At 61.0% G+C, this 21276-nt stretch overlaps 1 protein-coding gene across 2 annotated transcripts in view; it reads left to right on the forward strand.

The window, feature by feature from the left end:
* The first annotated feature begins 6768 nt into the window (after window positions 1–6768).
* The window catches only part of EDA (ectodysplasin A), an 80362-nt gene continuing 65854 nt past the window's right edge, over window positions 6769–21276 (forward strand). Inside the window, exon 1 of one of the 2 annotated variants that reach the window (XM_075435744.1) lies at window positions 6769–7102. In XM_075435744.1, coding sequence (XP_075291859.1) covers window positions 6821–7102 — 282 coding nt within the window. In that variant the 5' untranslated portion in view covers window positions 6769–6820. The remainder of the gene's footprint in view (window positions 7103–21276) is intronic. The other variant, XM_075435745.1, reaches the window with a different exon arrangement.

The following is a 21276-nucleotide window of genomic DNA, read 5'->3' on the forward strand; positions in this document are numbered from 1 at the left end:
TTTTCCACCCTTAATGATTCCGTGACACAAGCATATGTAACTTTTGTTGTTGTTGTTATTGCCTGTTGATAATCTCAAAGAAAAAAATCTCTGTCGACACTCAGTGGTTGGTAGGTTTGGCTTTTCCTTTCTTCATGTCCAATGCTGTAAAATGGACCCTGGAGTGATGCTCTGCACACTGCGCTCTGTAAATACTGCCTCATGCTGATGAGGAGAAAAAGCAATTCGGGCTTCAGACGCAGTGGCTGTTTAGGTGACACCGGGCTATCGAGGGTTTTCCGATCGTCCTCTGTCTCAGGCATCTCGTTGAAGCCAGGTTGGACCAACGGGGTGGTCCAGCAGAGTTTGAGGAGGGGGATGAGCAGCTTGGTAGGTGTCATTTTAAATGCGAGTTGTAAGAACTCATGGAGTAAGATGGAAGGGACAGACAAATGATCAGGGATAGGCAGCGACGGCCTGCGAGAGGGGAAAGCTCAGAAGAGTTGTAGGCAGAGCTGGGAAAGGGGCATTCCAGGAACGCAACTGCTTGGTGCGTGTTGCCCTTACAGCGTGCGGGGATTGCTCAGTGCGAGCCCCTGCGGAAACAGCCGGGCCCGAATAACCACCTTCACCGCCCAGGCAGAGCTCGCAGTGACTGCAACGACAGCCTTCAGTGAACCAGCTGGTGTGAAAGGTCTGGGCCCTCACCGAGGAAAGCCAGGCGTAATGGCCGTGACGCTTGGAGGCTGGATAAATAAAGTCGGGGTCCTTTGCCCTGCGGGCTGTGGACACGTCTGAGGACGCGCTGTCCGCACGCTCTGACTTCAGGTTTCAGGAGGCTTCATTGTATGAACGCTGTTGCCAACATCACCGCGAGAGTGGGAGAGACGGCTTTCCTGCAATTTAGCGGAGCTTTCCTCAAAGGGAAGTCATGAATTCCAAAGCTTTTAGGTCACGCATGCTAAAATCTCCCCGATTGCTGCTGCGGAGATTACAGCTGCTGCCAAAATGTAAATGGGAGATGGGCTAAAGCCTCCGTGAGGACACCCTGCCGAGAGGTTCCCTGCTCCCTTCAATTCGCATGGCAATGGGCGCTGGCACCCGCCATCAAGCGCCCTGTGTCATGCAGAGAGGCTCTTACCCATCCCCAAAGGCAGGGAGATCTGCGCTGACGAGGTGCCCGCCGCAGGTTCTGCTCCGGCCTTTGGTGGATCCGGCCCTGGTGGGAAGGCTCCGTAGAGGAAAAGTCCCCCGGCATGAAGACGTTGCCTCTGCGTGGCGTTCTCCTCGCCAGCCTCTGCCCACCCTCCGGAGGACGCGGCCGCACTACGTGGGCTGGAGGGAACAATGCCTTTATTTTTGGGATGTTTCCTTTTTTTCCTAGATTTCTCTCCATTGTTCACAGGCAAAAAAAGAAAAAAAAAAAAAAGGCAGGGGCAGCTGGACCCAATAAAGCCCAGCAGATATAAAGAGGCAAAGTTTGGGTGGGGGGACCTCTTCCTTGTGAAAGAAGTAATGTTATTTTCTGATTAAAAAGAACTGTTCTTTATTTTCCTATTGTGGACCCTGCCTTTGATCAGCCCATCCAAAGCATTACGAATCTGGGCCATTTCTGCAGCCGTTGGGAGCGGGAGGCTGGCCTGTCCCCTGGCTCCTGCCTCTCCCAGACCAGGCTGCAGAAGATGACTTCAACCTTTGAGGTTCTTCACACATATAATGAAGTTTATCGAGGATGGTGTAGTGAAAGGGGACAAAACTTGTGAAGGAAAGGGCACTGGCTGCATTCCGCAGAGAAGGGGGACTCACGGCTCGGAGAGGAGAAGTTGACCATGAGCCAGCAGTGTGCCCTGGGTGCCAAGAAGGCCAATGGGGGCATCAAGAGGAGTGTGGGCAGCAGGTTGAGGGAGGTTCTCCTCCCCCTCTGCTCTGCCCTGGTGAGGCCCCATCTGCAGAGCTGTGTCCAGTTCTGGGCTCCCCAGTTCAAGAAAGATGAGGAGCTACTGGAGAGAGTGCAGCGCAGGGCTGAGAGCATGATGAGGGGACAGATCTGAGCAGAAGCAGTGAACCCCCTTCTCACGAAGAGTCAAGGGCTGCTTGACCCCGCTGCGCAGCGGGGCCTGGCGACGCCTGCACTGCGGAGCTGTCTTCAAGGCGCTGCGAACATGCACGGTACGAGATGTTTCAGGGACTCCCGGGCAGAACTGACCTCTAAAATTCATCTTAAAAGTACCAGAAACTACTCTCAAAAATGGAACCAGCCTGTTGCAAGCCTGAGGAGGTCAATATATGATTGTTTTTAAATAATTTGGATCTCAGTCTTGAAAACCCGCAACAACCCCAAGCATTCAAATAATTATAAGTTCTCCTCAAACAAGAACAGAATTTTGTACAGGGGGTGTGTTTGCTTTTATTTGCTTGTTGCGCTGGAGTTGTTAGGGTTGGCACTGGTTAATGCTTCCAGTTTTTTCTTCACAAGTAGTAGGGAAACACTTCTTTCTTAAATGAAAACAGAGTTTTGCGTATAACTTCATGACTGTTGCATAGAACTTAAAGAAAAAAAGTCCCTACTGCAGAACAATAAGGCTAGGAAGGACAGCGAAGCGGTCACCTAGCTCATCTTCCTCCCCGAAGGTGGGATGAGCAGCAGCCGCAGGGTTCCTTCCAGCAGTGCCCTACGAGACGCTGGGGGGTGCAGACCCCCCAGATTCCCGGAGCTTCCCACCGCCAAGAGCCCCGGCGCTGGCGTCCCCGGGGAGCTTCACCGGTGTCGGGCGCCCGGAGCTGAGCCTCGGGGACGGGCTGGGGACGGTCCTTGGAGCGGCCAGCCTGCCGACGGCTCCGATGGGGATTCCACCGCTCCCTCGCCCGCTGGCCTGCCCTGCACCGACGGCCGATCTGCTCCGCACCATCCGGTCCCGTCCCAGCAGCAGGACGCGCTCCCCCGCAGAGCCCCGCACCCGCTCCTGCCTCCCCGCCGCAGCCCCTGCCTTCAGACCTCCTCGGCACGCCGGGGTTGGTTTGCTTTTTCTTCTTTTATTCTTTCAGGTTGTATCCTATTTTCTTCAGGCCACCCCTCCAATTTGTGAAGAGAATTTCTAACGCTGCATTTGAAGTTCCTTGCAGCCTCTGCCGTGTAGGCATCACACAGAACCCTTCTCACCTCCCTCTCTGTTTCATTATGGAGTAAAAACACTGAACCAGCAAAGACTTTTGCAGGGCTCCCGTTGGTGCTTTTGCTTCCTCGGTGGCTAACTGTCACCAAACTGCTCCCCAGGGTGCAAAAGCTGATTTCGGGAGCCTGCCCTGCGCAGCCGCGGGCTCCCACCTTCCTCCCGCAAGCCCCAGGGGCCGGTGGCCCTCGCAGCCGCCCCGGCGAGGGACCCAGAATGCCACAGCGTCGTGGAAATCGAGACGAAGCGGTCGCCAGCTTTGCTGTACCTGGTCACTGGGGACGTCCGGTCGGCCTGACGAGGTCACCCTCAACGGGTCCCCGTGAGCCGCCCTCCCGTCCATCTCACCCGCCGGGTGCTGGCGAGCGCCTTGCTGATCTCCAACGTTTGGGGGGTATTTAGCCAAGCTGTGTGACCTGTGTAACAATTTCCTGATGTTTTATTCCTCCTCACCCAGTCTTTTAAGCTCTCCCTGACCCCACCAATTCCCAGTGATCACCTCTAATGATTCGGCCAAAGCATCATCTTCATCAGGCCCAGCTTTTGGGAAAAACGCCAACGTTTCTGCTCCACCTTCCTCCCCAAGTCTTCCCCATCCCTGGTGTTGGCCACTGCCTGACTCAAACACAGATTTATTTTTTTAAATATAATATCTCACTGAGGTAGTCCCAACCCTTCCGCCTGCTTCCATTTCAGCTGTCCATGTTCCTCCTCGCCGAGGACAAGCCCCTGGTCTTCCTCTCCCCGATCACCAACCCACGCGCTGACGGTTCCTCGTCTCCCGCGCGGCTCGCTGCCCGTCTCCGCGCCCGCAGCCTCACTCCTCCCAGCCCCGTCCCCACGCGCTCCCGCTCTTCCGCCGCGCTCGGCGCTGGGGACCGCTCTGATTTATACTTTCTGTGCGTGTTCCTCGCCGTGTTCGAGGTGACCCGGCTGATCTCACGCTATTCTTTCTATCTCGCCGCCGCGGCGGGATGGCCTGCAGATGTGCCGTAACTCTGATTCCAGTACGGAACCGGCAGCTCCCCGGACGCCTTCCCCCGCCCCTTGTTTTCTGCGGGATGCGTACCCAAACTCCTGGTTTATTCCAGCCTGCTTTCTTCGAGTTCGCCGTCTGCCCTCTCGAAACCCACGCTGCTTCCTGGGTAGCTTCTGCCCGAGCCGCTTTCCACCTTCTGGCTGGTTTCTAGCGGTCAGAATCCACCTTGGAAAAGCTGGAGGAGGAGTTGAGAGTTGCCCCAAAACATTCACATAATGTAAGGAAGCTAACTACTAAAACATTACGATCAAAATATTTTAGTTCCTCAAATTAGAGAATTAGTCAGCTAGAACAATCCTGCAGCAGAACAAATTCACACTAAAATTTGGAAGTAAATACCATGCATGTTCTGTGAATGTTTTCAGCAGTACAACTTAAAAGGCAGCACCTTTTAGTAGCAGTATTTCTTAATTCTGTGTTAGCCAGCTATTAAAACAGCAAAAGCAATATGCTAATTACAGAAGGCATTATTAATAATGATAAATACTTCTTTTTATTAATCAGGTATTTAAATGGCTAGAAACCAGCAATTCACTGAGAGTTCATGTATGAAACCTGTTTATTTGCTCCCTGATGTGTGACCATGTGGTTTGGTGACAGAATTATCTCACTACTTTATTTACTATATTACCCCGTGCCCCGCTGCCTGCGCCTTCCCAGCCGTGCCCAGAGCCAGGGCTGCCTCCTGGGCCTCGGACGTCTTTGCCGGCCGCTCGCAGCGATCCTCGGCCGTTGGCTGACCGCAGCGCATCCCCGCGCGACGCCGAGAGGCCGCGTGCCAGCCCCACCGCGCTCTCGGCCGTTCGCCGTCCCGAGGGGCTGCGGCAGACGCCCGCGACCGCGCTCCGGTTCCCCCTTGTCCGGCCGGCTGCGACCCAGGCTGAGCAGCCCCCGGCTCCCCGTGACGCGCGGCTCCAGCCCGGGACCCCCCGCTCGGCTTCTGGAAGGGCAACGGTGGGGCTGGAGGACGCAGGTGCTGGGCCGGAGCCGGGCTGCGGTGAACTGGGGGATGGCGAACTGGGGTACAGCAAACTGGGGTACGGCAAACTGGTGTATGGAGAACTGGGGTATGGCGAACTGGGGTATGGAGAATTGGGGAATGGTGAACTGGGATATGGCAAACTGGGGTACAGCAACCTGGGGTACGGCGAACTGGGATATGGAGAATTGGGGAATGGTGAACTGGGATATGGCAAACTGGGGTACAGCAACCTGGGGTACGGCAAACTGGGGTACGGCAAACTGGGGTACGGCAAACTGGGGTATGGCAAACTGGGGTATGGAGAATTGGGGAATGGTGAACTGGGGTATGGAGAACTGGGGTATGGCGAACTGGGATATGGAGAATTGGGGAATGGTGAACTGGGATATGGCAAACTGGGGTACAGCAACCTGGGGTACGGCAAACTGGGATATGGCAAACCAGGGTGCGGTGAGCTGGGGTATGGTGAACTGGGGAATGGTGAACTGGGGTATGGTGAACCAGGGTATGGCAAACTGGGGTATGGCATACTGGGGTTTGGCAAACTGGGGTATGGTGAACCAGGGTGCGGTGAACTGGGGTATGGCAAACTGGGATAAAGCAAACCGGGTATGGTGAACTGGGGTACAGCAAACCGGGGTATGGCAAACTGGGGTACAGCGAACTGGGGTATGGCAAACTGGGGTACGGCAAACTGGGGTATGGCAAACCAGGGTGTGGTGAACTAGGGTATGGCAAACTGGGGTAAAGCAAACCGGGATATGGTGAACTGGGGTACGCCAAACCGGGGTATGGTGAACTGGGATATGGCAAACTGGGGTACAGCGAACTGGGGTATGGCAAGCTGGGGTACGGCAAACTGGGGCACAGTGAACCAGGGTGTGGGGAACCGGGGTACAGAGAACTGGGGTAAAGCAAACCAGTGTGTGGCGAACTGGGGTACGGCAAACTGGGGTAAAGCAAACCAAGGTACGGTGAACTGGGGTACGGCAAACTGGGGCATGGTGGACCGGGGTATGGTGAACTGGGGTACATTAAACCAGTGTATGGTGAACTGGGGTATGGCAAACTGGGACACAGTGAACCAGGGTGTGGCAAACCGGGATACAGTGAACTGGGGTAAAGCAAACTGGGGTATGGCGAACTGGGGTACGGCAAACCAGGGTATGACGAACTGGGATATGGCGAGCTAGGGTATGGCAAACTGGGGCACAGTGAACCAGGGTGTGACGAACTGGGGTATGGCTAACTGGGGTACGGCAAACTGGGATATGGCGAACTGGGGTAAAGCAAACCAGGATACGGTGAACTGGGGTACAGCAAACTGGGGCATGGTGGACCGGGTATGGTGAACCGGGAGCTTGCCTGGCCAGGCTGCGGCCCCGCAGGAGGAGCAGCCCGGCCCTCCCCGCACCATTCCCCCCCCCCCCGCACCATTCCCCCCATCCCCGCACCGCCTCCCGCGGCGGGGCGGGGCTTGGCGCGGCGGGGCGTGGCTCCGCCCTCCGCCGGCCCCGCCCCCCCGCCGGCCCCGCCCCCTGGCGGGGCGCTGGGGCGGCCCCGGCCGCGCGGCCCCGCGGCGTCCCGGCGCTCCCCGGCCGGGCATGGAGCAGTAGCGGCCGGGCGCCGGGCCGCTCCGCACCGCCGGCCATGGGCGCCGAGCGCAGGGGGGAGGCGGCGGCCCGCGGGGGGGGCGGCTGCGCCTGCGGCGGCGGCGGGAGCTGGCGGCTCTTCCTCGGCTTCTTCGCGCTGTCGCTGGCGCTGCACGTCCTGACGCTGGGCTGCTACCTGGAGCTGCGCTCCGAGCTCCGCCGCGACCGCGGCCCGCAGCCCGCCGCCCCGCCGCGGAGAGACGGCACGGCGGCGGCGCCGGGGATGCCGGGGGCCGGGCGCCCGCAGCGGGCCGCCGAGGGAGCGGAGCGGCGGCAGCAGGTGGGTGCCGGGCCGGGACCCCCACCCCACCCACCACCCCCACCCCGCCATGCCCGGGGGTCTCCGGCCGCGCTGGCTTCGTCCCTGCGGGTCCCCCTTCCGCCGGGCCCGCACCCCCAAACCCCGAAACTAGGGAAACGGGGCGGGGGGGAGGCTCGAACTCGCGGGGTGGGGGGCTCGAACTCGCGGGGGCTCGAACTCGCGGGGTGAGGGGGCTCGAACTCGCGGGATGGGGGGGGAGGCTCGAACTCTCGGCGACGGGGCTCGAACTCGCGGAGGGGGTTGGGGGCTCGAACTTGCGGAGGGGGGGACTCAAACTCGCGGGATGGGGGGGCTCGAACTCGGGGGGGGGGGGGGGGTGTCTCGAACTCTCGGCTGCGGGACTCGAACTCGCCGACGAGGGGAACTCGAACTCGCGGCGGGGGGGGGGGGGGGGGCTCGAATTCGTGGCCGCGGGGCTTAAATTCGGGCAGGGTTTGTTTTCCCTCGGCGGGAGGGGGAGCGGGTGCCCCGGGGAGGGGCTGCCCGGGGACACGCCACCTGCCGCCCGTCCCCCCTTGTCGCTCTGTCGCGACAGCCCCGCGCTGTCGGCGCGCCGTTGTTGGGGGAGAGCGGCGGGGCAGCCTCAGGCGGGGGTCCCAACGAGGGTGGGGGAGGGGGCTGTGACCCCGGGGGGCTCTGCGCAGCCCGGCCTTAACCCCTCACCCCCTGCCCACCCCGGCTGCGGGGGGCCACGCTGCACCCCGCGCACCCCGCGCTCTCCTGGGGTGCCTGTGATTTATCCGGGTTATTTCCACCCCCCCAGCCCGCCCGGCGGGGGCTCGGCGTCCCCCCGGCCGCTGGTCAGGGTGGGTTGGGGTCCAACTCCGGGTTTCCTCGCCGGTGGACCCGGCGCCGGGGAGCGGGGGTGCCTGGGGGGGCTCGCCTGGCCCGAGAGCCTCTGGGAGAGCGGGAGCCGAGCCGGGGCCCCCGCTTGCAAACTTAGCTCATTTTTTCCAGGCACGAAACCTCGCTGCGAGCGGGATAAGCTGGAGGAAGGAGTTTCCTCCCCTTCGAGCCTGGCCCGATCCCCGAAGGTGCTGGGTGGCTTTGCTGGGGGGTCCCGGGGGGGGCTGGGGGGCACTCAGCGCCCGGGCAGCCCTGGCCGTGCCGGTTATCGGTGCTGGGGGGGGAGGACAAAAATAGCTGTGATAAAGCTGCGAGTTTGGAAACTCTTCCTCCTCCTTGGCAGCCGTTGGCCGCGCCGGCCTCGGCTGCTCCCGGGAAAGCCGGGCTCGCGCCTTCCAGCGGGTGCTTGGATCCCGCGGCTTCCGATGAGAGAGCCCGAGCGAGCGGGGAGCCGGAGAGAACCCCCGCCATCTCCACGCCGCTTTTCCCCCCCCCCACTCCCCGCTTCGGCGCTCGAGCGGCGTCGGCGGCGAGCGAGCCGCGGTGGCTCGGTGTCCTGCTTGGATTCTTAGGTCGCGGTGCATCTGCTCGGGCCGCGGAGCTCCGCGTTGCAGCGAGCGTCTCGTGGAATAGCGGGGTGAGTAGCTGGGGCGGTCGTGAATCGCGGCGTCAGTTCGTCCCGGGACGCGTGCGGAGATCCGAGCGCCGCTGGCTCGCGGCTGACGTACTCCAGAGAAGGTGGTGCTATAGCATATAATATAAATATAAATATATTTGTCTCTACATCTGGCCTGCCAGGCATAAGGTGGGAAGTTCTTCGGGATGGAGCGAAGGAGCTGGAGGGGAGAGGGAGTTTGCTCGTGGCGACGGCAGCGCCCAGCCCGCCGGCACCGAGACCGCTCCGTGTGGGAGGCTGTGGAGTCTCCTTCTCTGGAGATATTCCAGCCCCGCCTGGACAAGGTCCTCTACAGCCTGCTCTGGGTGACCCTGCTTGGGCAGGGGGTTGGGCTGGGTGACCCCCAGAGGTCCCTGCCAACCCCCACCGTGCTGGGATTCTGTGGGAGCCGGCGCTGTGACAGCGCGTGATTAACGTCGCGTGCGGCCGCGCCGCTCCCCGGCTGCTCGCTGGCATCGAGCGCGGGTACGGCCGGCGTCGCGGGGTGCCGCGGGCATCGCCCGGCCGGGGGCAGAGCGGCCGCATGAGGCCCGGTGTGAGGAGTGGGCATCGGCGGCGTGGAAACCCTCGGGGTGCGGACGGGGTTCCTCGCCGCGGGGAAGCCCCGGCGCGCTCCCGTGTCGGCAGGCGGACGCCAGCATGGATTCAGCGGACATTGCTGAAGCGTGGTCGTGCTCGGTGGCACCCGGGGACCTGCGAGGGAGCGGCCGGCGTCGGGGCACGCCGTGCCACGAGCCCGCTCCTTTCGCTCTCCGTCACCGCGCAAAGCGTTTTCGGTGACCACGCGTGCGGCGGTGGTACAAGGGGTTAAAACCCCCAAAAACATTCCCCTCCCTGACCCTTCTTCCTCTTCCTCCCCGTCTCCGCTCCCCGACCCGAGGCGGGAGGGAGGGGAAGGACGGGGAGCGGTGGTCAGCGCCGAGGTTTTGGCGGGGGATCCGGCCTGGCCGCGCGCCAGAGGTGACCTCACGACGCGAGCGCGGTCCGGCGGCCGCGCAACGCCCCGCTCCCCTCTCTGACCGGGCGCTGCGAGGCGTGACGCGCTGGGGACGCCAGGGCGGATCGTCGCGGCGGAGCTCGGGGCGGTTCACCGTTCTGTCTCTGTCCCAGAAGTTCGTTAACGCTGCTTTAATTCATCGACTGCTCGATCGCGGAGCCTCTGGGCGCGGTGGCGGGCGGTGGTCCGTCCGGCCCCGACCCACGCTGTAAAATCTGAATCGTCCCGGCGGGTGGGCGCTGCGGGGGGCAGAAGCGATTCCCTCGGCGCGTTCGTTGTCGCTGATCGGGCACCGGGGTACCCCGTGCCCGTCGTTAAGATATTTCGTGCCTGAACCAGGTCGTGTTTTGTTGCCAGGAGCAATCGTCCCCTGTGGCAGCTGAGCCTCGCGGAGCGTCGTCTCTGCGCTCTTTCTCCGCACGTTTCTGTAATAACTTGTTTTTCAGCGCGTGCCCGCGCGAGCGTCCCGAGACGCGCTCAGGAGCTGCCAGAGTCTGCCTCTTGGAGGAAGATCAAATACCCGTCAGGGCTGTCAGATCAAACTGATTGCAGAGGCGTGGGGGGGCTGCTGACTCAGCAGAAAAAAGGCGCCGAGCAGCGCTTGGGTCCCGTCCGCAGCGCCCGAGGTGGCCGTTCCCGGGCCCCCACCGCTCGCCTGGTGGACCGGGGCCGTGCCCGCTTCCCGGCAGCGCGGACGTCGGCATTCCTGGCAGCGCCGTTGCTTCCCGGCCGGCGTTTTTAATTCCACCGGAGCAGCCGTGTGGAAACCCCAAGTTGTTCACGCGCTCGCTCTCCTCCGCTCTCCCCCCCGCGTCCCTCCGTCTCCCGAAGCGCGGCCGGGGCCCTCCCGTCCCAGCAGTCGTCAGGCCACGCTCGTTAATTTATATCGGCCTGCGAGGAGCCTGCTCGCCCGCCCGATGAGGGAATTGGGGGAACGAAGCTGGAGAGGCAGAGCGGTGTTTCGCTCGTAGCCGTGGATGGAGAAGCGCAGCGAGAGCGTGCGGCGTGCTCTACGCACACTGCTTCGTGTGAGAGCAGCTCTGCGGAGAGGGACTGGGAGTGCTGGGGGACGACAGGGTGACCGTGAGCCAGCAGCGTGCCCTGGGTGCCAAGAAGGGCAATGGGATCCTGGGGGGCATCACGAGGAGGGTGGGCAGCAGGGCGAGGGAGGTTCTCCTTCCCCTCTGCTCTGCCTTGGGGAGGCCCCATCTGCAGTGCTGTGTCCAGTGCTGGGCTCCCCAGTTCCAGAAAGATGAGGAGCTACTGGAGAGAGTCCAGCACAGGGCTACGAGGATGAGGAGGGACTGGAGCATCTCTGCTACGAGGAGAGGCTGAGGGAGCTGGGCTTGTTCAGCCTGGAGAAGAGAAGGCTGCGAGGGGACCTTAGAAATGCCTCTAAATATCTGCAGGGTGGGGGTCAGGAGGACGGGGCCAGACTCTTTTCAGTGGTGCCCAGCAACAGGACAAGGGGCAATGGGCACAAACTGAAGCAGAGGAAGCTCCAGCTGAACCCAAGGAAGAACTTCTTCCCTCTGAGGGTGACGGAGCCCTGGCCCAGGCTGCCCAGGGAGGCTGTGGAGTCTCCTTCTCTGGAGATATTCCAGCCCCACCTGGACGTGGTGCTGTGCAGCCTGCTCTGGGTGACCCTGCTTGGGCAGGGGTTGGGCTGGGTGACCCCCAGAGGGCCCTGCCAACCCCACCATTCTGTGATTCTGTGAAAATGGGTAACCAGCTTTACTCGACGGGGAGGACGGAAGGATCGAGGGAGTAATACATAATTTTTTCCCTGTTTCTGGTCGGGGTGCTGTGGCAGAGTAGCTCTTGGTGAATTATTTGGGCGGATTCATCTGGGGAAGGGTTGGCCCCAACGTGGCCGTGGGGAAGGGCCGCTGGTTGTAGAGGACAGACGGACGTCGCGTTGTCCGCCACGCTTAGCCGGTCGCCCAGCCTCTGCTGCCAAAGGGCGGTTGCCAAAAGTGGGGAACCGTGGCCGGGTGCTGGCTGCCGTCCGTTCCCAAAAGGCACGCGTGGTGCTCTGCGGAGCGATGCTGTCACAGAATCACAGAATGGTGGGGGTCGGAAGGGACCTCTGTGGTCACCCAGCCCAACCCCCTGCCCAAGCAGGGTCACCCAGAGCAGGGGGCACAGCACCGCGTCCAGGTGGGTCTGGAATATCTCCAGAGAAGGAGACTCCACAGCCTCCCTGGGCAGCCTGGGCGTGCAGCCGGCGGGGCTGGGCCGTGGGAGTTCTCGCTGGAAAGGGGGGAGGTGGTCGGCGGGAGGATAAACGGCTGCGGGTCGGGGGTCTGCGCGCGCGGGGCGGCTGCGGGCACGTCTCGCCGGGGCAGCCCTCGGCCCTCCCTTCGCGCGAGGAGGGGGCTTCTGATCGGCGTTCGCCGGGTTCCCTGCCGGAGGAGGGGTTGTTGCCACAGCGAGCGTCTGACCCAAGCCGCGGGGTGTTCCCACGCCGTTCCGGTGGGTGAACTGGCAAACGCTCCCACCGGTGTGGGGCTTTGTGGTTTTTTTTAAGAGCGCTCGGTGGCATTCCAGAGTTATCTTTCACTTCACCCCGTGGTACATAGTGCTTTATCAACCCGGTGTTATTCTAACCTTTTAACATCATTTTTCTAACCGCATAATACTATAAATCTTCCCCGCTCTTCCCTACACATGTAGTATCTTGTAATGCTAATTAAGCTGCGCGCTCTCCTAATTTTGCTCTCGCACTAATCCAATATATTCTCCTTGACTGGAAGCCAAACCCTGAGCGCCTCGGAGCACGCGAAGCTCTCGTTCCAGCCTTATTATATGCTAATGGCTGGAGATTTTAGTGTCTTTCAGCACTTGGAGAGGATGTGATTTTTCGAGGTGTCTGGCTGCGAGAGGTAACCCGTGCGTGAGAGGCCGAGGGGTCTTTGTCGGTGGGAAGCCCTGAGCGAGCCCCGCGCAGCGAGTCGGTGGCAGGCGCGGCTCTGGAGATGCGCGAGCTGTCAGAATTCGTTCTGCACAAATTCAAAATTACAGCGCGATTCGGATGCAATTTGGAAACAGTGAAGGGTCTTTGGAGGAGAGGAAAACAAAGCTCTTGCCTCGGCTTTTACGTGTTGCGGTTGCGAGCGCTCCCTTGTCAGGCTCTTGGGGAAACGCGCTGCGTTTGTGCGCCGATGGCGCTGATGCCAGCGGGGCCCGAGCGCTACTACACCAGCGCTAATTACTCCCAGATGGGTGGATATTAAACGAGCTCTTTCCGTAAGCCCAAATAAAATTCTGTTGCCAGCGCGGAGGACTGACCACGCGAGATCGCCCTGGTGCCACGCCAGCGCCGTGACTCGCTCCGAATGGCCGGTGCCCGCCGCCCCGCGCGTCCCGTGAAGGGCTCTCGCCGCGGGACGAGCCGAGACGGGGGTCTGCAAGCGGTTCGGCTCCGCGCGCCGTGCCTGCTGCCGGCACCTGGGAAGGAGGAACGCCGTGCGAAGCTGAGGGCCGGCCTCCAGCCCTGCTGCTGGCCGGGTCCGTGCAGGGGACCTGAGTCAGCTGAGGAGAGCGTGAGACCTCTGCAGGGGTTGCGTCGCGTGGCTTCGGAGCAGCGGGCGTTGCATTGTATGGCCTTGGAGCAGCGGGCGTTGCATGGCATAGGGTTGCGTTGCATGGCTTTGCAGCCGCGGGGTTGCACCCCATGGCATGGGGTTGCATTTCATGGCTTTGCAGCTGCGGGCGTTGCATGGCATGGAGTTGTGTCACATGGCTTTGCAGCCGCGGGGTTGCACCCCATGGCAGGGGTTGCATTTCATGGTTTTGCAGCTGCGGGCGTTGCGTGGCACGGGGTTGTGTCGCATGGCTTTGCAGCCGTGGGCGTTGCGTGGCACGGGGTTGTGTTGCATGGCTTTGCAGCTGCGGGCGTTGCATGGCACGGGGTTGTGTCGCATGGCTTTGGAGCCGCGGGTGTTGCATCACACAGGGTTGTGTTGCGTGGCTTTGGAGCCGCAGGCGTTGCATGGCACAGGGTTGCATCCCATGGCACGGGGTTGCGTTGCATGGCTTTGCAGCAGTGGGTGTTGCATGGCAGGGGTTGCGTTGCATGGCTTTGCAGCAGTGGGTGTTGCATGGCATGGGTTTGTGTTACATGGCACGGGGTTGTGTTGCATGGCTTTGCAGCCGCAGGCGTTGCATGGCACGGGGTTGCATCGCATGGCTTTGCAGCAGTGGGTGTTGCATGGCATGGGGTTGTGTTACATGTCACGGGGTTGCGTTGCATGGCTTTGCAGCCATGGTTGTTGCATGGCAGGGGTTGCATTGTGTGGCTTTGCAGCTGCAGGCATTGCATGGCATGGGGTTGCGTTGCATGGCTTTGGAGCTGTGGGCGTTGCATGGCATGGGATTACATCGCATGGCTTTGCAGCAGTGGGTGGTGCATGGCACGGGATTGCATCCCATGGCACGGGGTTGTGTTGCATGGCATGGGGTTGCGTTGCATGGCACAGGGTTGTGCTGCATGTCTTTGGAGCCGCGGGTGTTGCATGGCACGGGATTGCATCCCATGGCAGGGGTTGCCTTGCATGGCTCTGCAGCCATGGGCGTTTCACGGCACGGCTTGCGTCGCATGGCTCTGCAGCAGCGGGCGGTGCGTGGTGTGGGACGGTGTTGCTGCGGTTGCAGCAGCGCGTGCCAAGAGCTGTTATGCCGGATGGCTTGGCAGTGCGTGTTAAGCAGCGTGGCGTCGCACGGCTTTGCGGCGGCGGGTGCTGCGCGGCGCAGCGCGGCTTTGCAGCGGCGTGGCAGGGCTTTGCCGTGGTGGGCATCGCTCGACGTGGCGCGGCGTGGCATGGCGGGGTGTTGCGATGCGTGGGGTCGCGGGCGTCGCGTGTTGTGATGCGTGGGGTTGCGGCAGGGGCTGGCAAAGCGATGGCTGGTACCTGCTGGCTGCTCCTACGTGCGGGAGGAGGAGGAGGAGGAGAGGCCTGGGGAAGAGAAGGCTGCGAGGGGACCTTATAAATGCCTACAAATATCTGCAGGGTGGGTGTCAGGAAGATGGGGCCAAGCTCTTTTCAGTGGTGCCCAGCGACAGGACAAGGGGCAACGGGCACAAACTGGAGCAGAGGAAGCTCCAGCTGAACCCGAGGAAGAACTTCTTCCCTCTGAGGGTGACGGAGCCCTGGCCCAGGCTGCCCAGGGAGGCTGTGGAGTCTCCTTCTCTGGAGATATTCCAGCCCCGCCTGGCTGCGGTGCTGTGCCCCCTGCTGTGGGTGACCCTGCTTGGGCAGGAGGGTTGGACTAGATAACCCACAGAGGGCCCTTCCAACCCCTACTATCCTGTGATTCTGCTTCCCAGTGCCCTGCACCCAGCGCTGGGAAGTTGGCCCCGCAGGGGTTAGGGGAGGTGGCCTTTCTGCCTGGAAAGCTCTCCTTCTCCTGCTGCCCTGCAAAACGCACCCTGCGGCGGAAAAATTGGGTCCAAGTGCGACTCGCTGGGCATGCAGCTGGTGGGGTGTATCTGGGGAGCAGGATGAAAAGCTGTAGGTGTTTTTTAGCTGCAGCTGTTAGCATCTTCAGTGGTGAGGAGCAGGGTGGCTGGCTGCCTGGGAGCTACGGGTCGGGCGTGCTGGGGCTCGCCGGCTGCGCGGCGTTAACTCCTGCTGGGGAGCGGGGTGAGCCTGCCCGAGGGACCCGCTCTGCGCAGCGGCAGCCAAGCTACCCCGGCGTGGCCTTGGGGGCCCGGGGGGGATTTTATCCTTTGAAGGTCAAAAGGAGACCTTTCACAGAATCCCAGCATGGGAGGGGTTGGAAGGGACCCCTGGGGATCCCCCAGCCCAACCCCCTCCCCAAGCAGGGTCACCCACAGCAGGCTGCACAGCACCGCGTCCAGGCGGGGCTGGAATATCTCCAGAGAAGGAGACTCCACAGCCTCCCTGGGCAGCCTGGGCCAGGGCTCCGTCACCCTCAGAGGGAAGAAGTTCTTCCTCATGTTCAGACGGAACTTCCTGTGCCTCAGTTTGTGCCCATTGCCCCTTGTCCTGTCGCTGGGCACCACTGAAAAGAGCTTGGCCCCATCCTCCTGACATCCACCCTTCAGATATTTGTAGGCATTTATAAGGTCCCCTCTCAGCCTTCTCTTCTCCAGGCTGAACAAGCCCAGCTCCCTCAGGCTCTCCTCGTAGGAGAGATGCTCCAGTCCCCTCCTCATCCTCGTAGCCCTGCGCTGGACTCTCTCCAGTAGCTCCTCATCTTTCTTGAACTGGGGAGCCCAGCACTGGGCACAGCTCTGCAGATGGGGCCTCACCAGGGCAGAGCAGAGGGGGAGAAGAACCTCCCTCGTCCTGCTGCCCACACTCCTCTTGATGCACCCCAGGGTGCCATTGGCCTTCTTGGCACCCAGGGCACACTGCTGGCTCATGGTCACCCTGTCGTCCCCCAGCACTCCCAGTCCCTCTCCACAGAGCTGCTCTCCAGCTGTACTGGTGCCTGGGGTTGTTCCTCCCCAGGTGCAGGACCCTGCACGCTGGCATTTTCAATCGCCGTCAAATCGAGCGCAGCGGAGCTCTGGGCTCTGTCCCGCCCGTCGCTGCAGACGGCGGCCAAGCCACGAAGCGGGCAGCAGCAGCCGGTGCACCGCTCCGAAGAGGAGAGCAGCACGCCCCTAATGAAAGCAAGACCTTCAAACACGTGGGCTTCAAACCCATGGGCGCGGCACGGTGCTTGTTAGCGCTCCGATGCGCGCCCGCGGGGCTCGGGCAATTTATAGGCGCTGCTGCGTCAGGCGCCGCGGTCGGTTCCAGATGTGCTGCCTCCACGCGTCGGTTCCAGATGTGCCGTCTCCATGCACAGCCTGGTAGGGGATGGTGGGACGAGCTCTTGGAAGTTGAGGTCTTCAAGTGTTAAGTGCGAAGCGTTGCTCCTGCGGGCCGGGCTCTGCCGGGCCGGGCGTCTGGCGCGCGGTCCCAGAGCGCGCTGGGTTACGCTGCGTGCAGCGAAGAGCTGCCAGCTCCGTCCTCCCCCGTCTGCCGGCCTGCCCGCCGCTTGCTTCGCCGAGCAGCCGGGTGCTTTGGAAGCGATGCGGGAGCTGGGGTTTCCCCGTGCCGCGGTGGTGCTTCCCCTCGCCTGGAAAAACCCCGTCCTCGCAGCACCCCGGGCGAGGGCCGCCGGGACCCTCGGCAGACCCGCTGCTGAGGGCCACGTCGAGCGGAGAAGAACGTGAGTTCCTCTCCTCTGGTACCTAAATATTGCACCAAAGTGTGCAAGGGGGGATTTTGGCTGGAATATTGACTACCTCGTTCGCATTTCATGAAGACTTTTGGGCTTCTGAGCCTGGTTGCACGCGGGTGGCTGACGCTGGGCTCAGAAGAAGACCTCCGGAGCCCCCCAGGCTGGTGTTCCCCCTCCTCGTGGACCATGAGCTTCTCTGCTGTTGGTCCTTCCTGACTCAAAACCATTTCTCCTTTCTGTGTCTCAAGATGCTGGAAAACCAAGAAGTGGTTGTCCTGATAACAGTAGTCGATGGGGGCTTTGGGGCAGTAACGCTTTTGGCCAGGTCCCAGCAAAGCTCCTGGGTGGCTTCAAGCTTCTGGCCTGGATCGGGCACTCAAGCAGTTAAATCGTCCCGCTGCCGGTGTACGAAAGCCACGCCAGGTATCTCCCAGGGGATCCGCGTCTGCTATCTGCAGTCTGGCACATAGCAAAAATTTTTATGTCGTTAGCAGAAATCGCACCCCGAGGCGCCGGCCGACGGGGCAGGTCTCGCTGACATATTTACCGAGCAATTTCGAGTCCGCCTTCTCAAACAGCTCGAGCCTGGAGAACAACAGCAGCAACAAACCCACCGCGGGTGTGGCGAGCAGACGGAGATAACGAGCGGTTGGTTTGCTCCGTGACTGCTTGGCATTCGGTGGTTAATTAGTGCGAGGCCACGTACGGTGAGATAGTTCATAAAAGGGAGTTTTAAAAGCCCTGGAGCTGGAAGGTTTTGAGTTACGCTTGTTCACGTCAGTCCGGGCGCTGCGAGAGGCGGGCGAAGCAGGGCTCTAGAAACAGCTAAAAGTAAATATTGGTTTTGGGCAATAAAAGATGGACTCGGTCCTGTGCAGCCTGCTCTGGGTGACCCTGCTTGGGCAGGGGGGTTGGACTGGGTGACCCACAGAGGTCCCTTCCAACCCTGACCATGCTGTGATTCTGTGAGTTTGGAAAGGGTGGGAGGGCAGAGGGCACAGCGTGTGCAGCCCGTCCCGAGGGTGCTGTGGAAATGTCGCCCAAAAAGCCAGCGTTCCGGCCGGCATGGCCGTGGGCCGGGGCTGGACCTGCTGAAGGGAGGTGGGCTGCCGTGCCACGCGTTCCTCCGCCGTCCCGCCTGTCCCGGCCCCTCTGCTCGTTTGCAGGGCCACGCTGCCATGCAAAACCAGTACTGGTCATTCGCGTTATGAAGGAACGCCTGGGGAGGAACAACCTCATGCACCAGTACAGGCTTGGGGTGGACCTGCTGGAGTGCAGCTCTGCAGAGAGGGACCTGGGTGTCCTGGTGGACGACAGGTTAACCATGAGCCAGCAGTGTGCCCTGGCTGACAAGAAAGCCAATGGAAACCTGGGTTGCATCAAGAAGAGTGTGGCCAGCAGGACGAGGGAGGTTCTCCTTCCCCTCTACACTGCCCTGGTGAGGCCCCATCTGGAGTCCTGTGTCCAGTTCTGGGCTCCCCAGTTCAAGAAAGATGAGGAGCTACTGGAGAGAGTCCAGCGGAGGGCTACAAGGATGGTGAGGGGACTGGAGCATCTCTGCTACGAGGAGAGGCTGAGGGAACTGGGCTTGTTCAGCCTGGAGAAGAGAAGGCTGCGAGGGGACCTAGTAAATGCTTACAAATATCTGCAGGGTGGCTGTCAGGAGGATGGGGCCAAGCTCTTTTCAGTGGTGCCCAGTGACAGGACAAGGGGCAACGGGCACAAACTGAGGCACAGGAAGTTCCGTCTGAACATGAGGAAGAACTTCTTCCCTCTGAGGGTGACGGAGCCCTGGCCCAGGCTGCCCAGGGAGGCTGTGGAGTCTCCTTCTCTGGAGATATTCCAGCCCCGCCTGGACGCGGTGCTGTGCAGCCTGCTCTGGGTGACCCTGCTTCAGCAGGAGGGTTGGACCAGATGACCCACAGAGGTCCCTTCCAACCCCTACTATTCTGTGATTCTGTGATTCTGTAGTGGAGGCCCAATCCCTGGAAACATTCAAGACCAGGTTGGACAGGGCTCTGAGCGAGCTGATCTAGTTAGCGGTGTCCCTGCTCGCTGCAGGGGGGTTGGACTAGATGACCTCTAGAGGTCCCTTCCGACCCAAAACTTTCTATGATTCTAAGGGGTGACACTGGTTCTGATCCAGGTTGCTCCCCGTTCTTTCGGTATTATTTTGTGTCGTATGGGAAGGGCTGTCCACGCGACGTCTAGGGTGCTCTGTCAGCGTTGGCACGTGGAACAGCGAGTAATAAAACGGCGTCTCTGCGCGTGGGCTCGGAGGGTTGTGGTGCGAAGAAGGGCAGAAGAAACGTGACACTGGGATTGCGATTCCTGGCAGAAATGCTCTGCGGTGGGGCAACGTCAGCGTAGTTAGGGTTGCCTCCGCGCCTTTCTCCTGGCTGAAGGGCAAATGGCACTGCTGGGATTAAACGTTACTGACTGGCACCTCGCCGTGAAGTACGGCTGACGTCTCCGAAACTGAGCTGGCGTCATTGCCGGTCCGGAGCTGCTGCTTTGCTGGTCTCCGTTCCTGGTCTTGCCACACAACGGACCCAAGCTCAGCGCTCGTGCTGGCGAGGAGCTTGGGTGTGAAGGAGAAGCGCTCCGGGGAGAGGCCTGACAAAGAGCGAGCGGCTGCGTGGGGAGAGTCTGGTCGGGTCGCCCGCGGGCTCTCGTGTCAGGCTGACGGGTGCCTGCGGTGTTACAACAGTGACAAAACCCGGGGCAGTTTCTCGGGGTTTTGTTCTGGCTTTTAAGTTTTTCTGAGGCCAGAACTCTGGGTTATTGAACATCGTGGGCTTTTGTGGGGAGGGTTTGTGGTGGGTGCCAGCAGTTTGGAGACTGAGGAGGTTGTCCTTGTTGGAAGTGATGCCGTGCTGGTCACAGAATCACAGAATCACAGAATGGTCGGGGTTGGAAGGGACCTCTGGGGGTCACCCAGCCCAACCCCTGCCCAAGCAGGGTCACCCAGAGCAGCCTGCACAGCACCGCATCCAGGTGGGTCTGGAATATCTCCAGAGAAGGAGACTCCACAGCCTCCCTGGGCAGCCTGGGCCAGGGCTCCGGCACCCTCAGAGGGAAGAAGTTCTTCCTCGGGTTCAGCTGGAGCTTCCTCTGCTCCAGTTTGTGCCCGTTGCCCCTTGTCCTGTCTCTGGGCACCATTGGAAAGAGTCTGGCCCCGTCCTCCTGACCCCCACCCTGCAGATATTTAGAGGCATTTCTAAGGTCCCCTCTCAGCCTTCTCTTCTCCAGGCTGAGCAAGCCCAGCTCCCTCAGCCTCTCCTCGTAGGAGAGATGCTCCAGTCCCCTCATCATACTCGTAGCCGTCCGCTGGACTCTCTCCTCTTTGGTCCAGCATCCAAGGCAGATGCTGCGTGATGGCTCTTAGGTTGGTTGGCATGGCCGGGCCTGGTGTCCTGATGGCTTCCACACCTTGAGATGAGTGATTTGGGAAGAAGCTGCAGTGATGTAGGCTGACCAAAAGCTAGTGAAGGTGTGTGTTGGACAGCTTGAGCTGCAGGGAGGATGGGCAGCCTTGCGTCGCGCTCAGTTTTAGCTGTAGGTACGACGAGTTGTGCCGCTTGTGCCAGAGATAACGAATCGGTGGTTGGTTTGGGCTGAGTTTGGGCTCTCCATCCACAAAGGTGCTTTTGCAGAGTGATCTGCCAGGGTTGTAGTCTGTGAGGAAGAGAGAGGTGTCAGTCTGTTTAGGAAGTGCCGATTGCTACGTCTGCAGAAGATCAGCAGAGTTGGCCTTTGCTCGTGAGGAGGCTTCAGTGGCACGTTGCACTTCGCGGCATCTTCCAGCATCTTGCCGAAGAAAGTCAAGAAGCAGTGGATTGAGTGTTGGGTGGGAATGATGGCGGTGTTGCAGGTTGGGTTGTCAGCTCCACCTCCAAGACCGGAGAGAGGTCCAGCAGTGTCACCGGGGAGGTTCACCCTCTGCAGTGGCCTGAGGGGTTGTTCTGAGCAGTGCTGAGCCTTGATGCACGCTGTCAATTTGAGACCTGTAGGCTGATGGTTCTTCTCCCTTGGAGTGAACATCTGGGCAAAATAAACGTTTCAAAAAGAAAAGGAAGACGAGCCGGCTTCTTGGTGGAGCCATGAAATCTTTCAGACATCGTCCACTTCTGCAGGGCTGTCCGTTTTGTGGGCGCTCTTCTCTTTTTATCAGCGGGGTGGTACTACCTGCCGCTCTTCTGGCCAGCCCGGGCCTGTTTTGCCGCTGGTAACTGATATTTTGAAAGCTCTCGGGCTTTGGCGCGCTTCGGGAGCGGGGTTGGTCAACTGGAGGTGGTGGAGCGCGTGGTCTGGTGGGGCGGGTGGCTTCTCCAGGCAGCTCTCTGCGCTGTCGGTTGATTGTGTCGGTGGGGTATGTTGACAGCTCTGTGCACCGCTCGGGGGTGGTGTCGG

This window comes from Opisthocomus hoazin, chromosome 14 (genome assembly GCF_030867145.1).
Source record: "Opisthocomus hoazin isolate bOpiHoa1 chromosome 14, bOpiHoa1.hap1, whole genome shotgun sequence".
NCBI classification, from domain to species: domain Eukaryota; kingdom Metazoa; phylum Chordata; class Aves; order Opisthocomiformes; family Opisthocomidae; genus Opisthocomus; species Opisthocomus hoazin.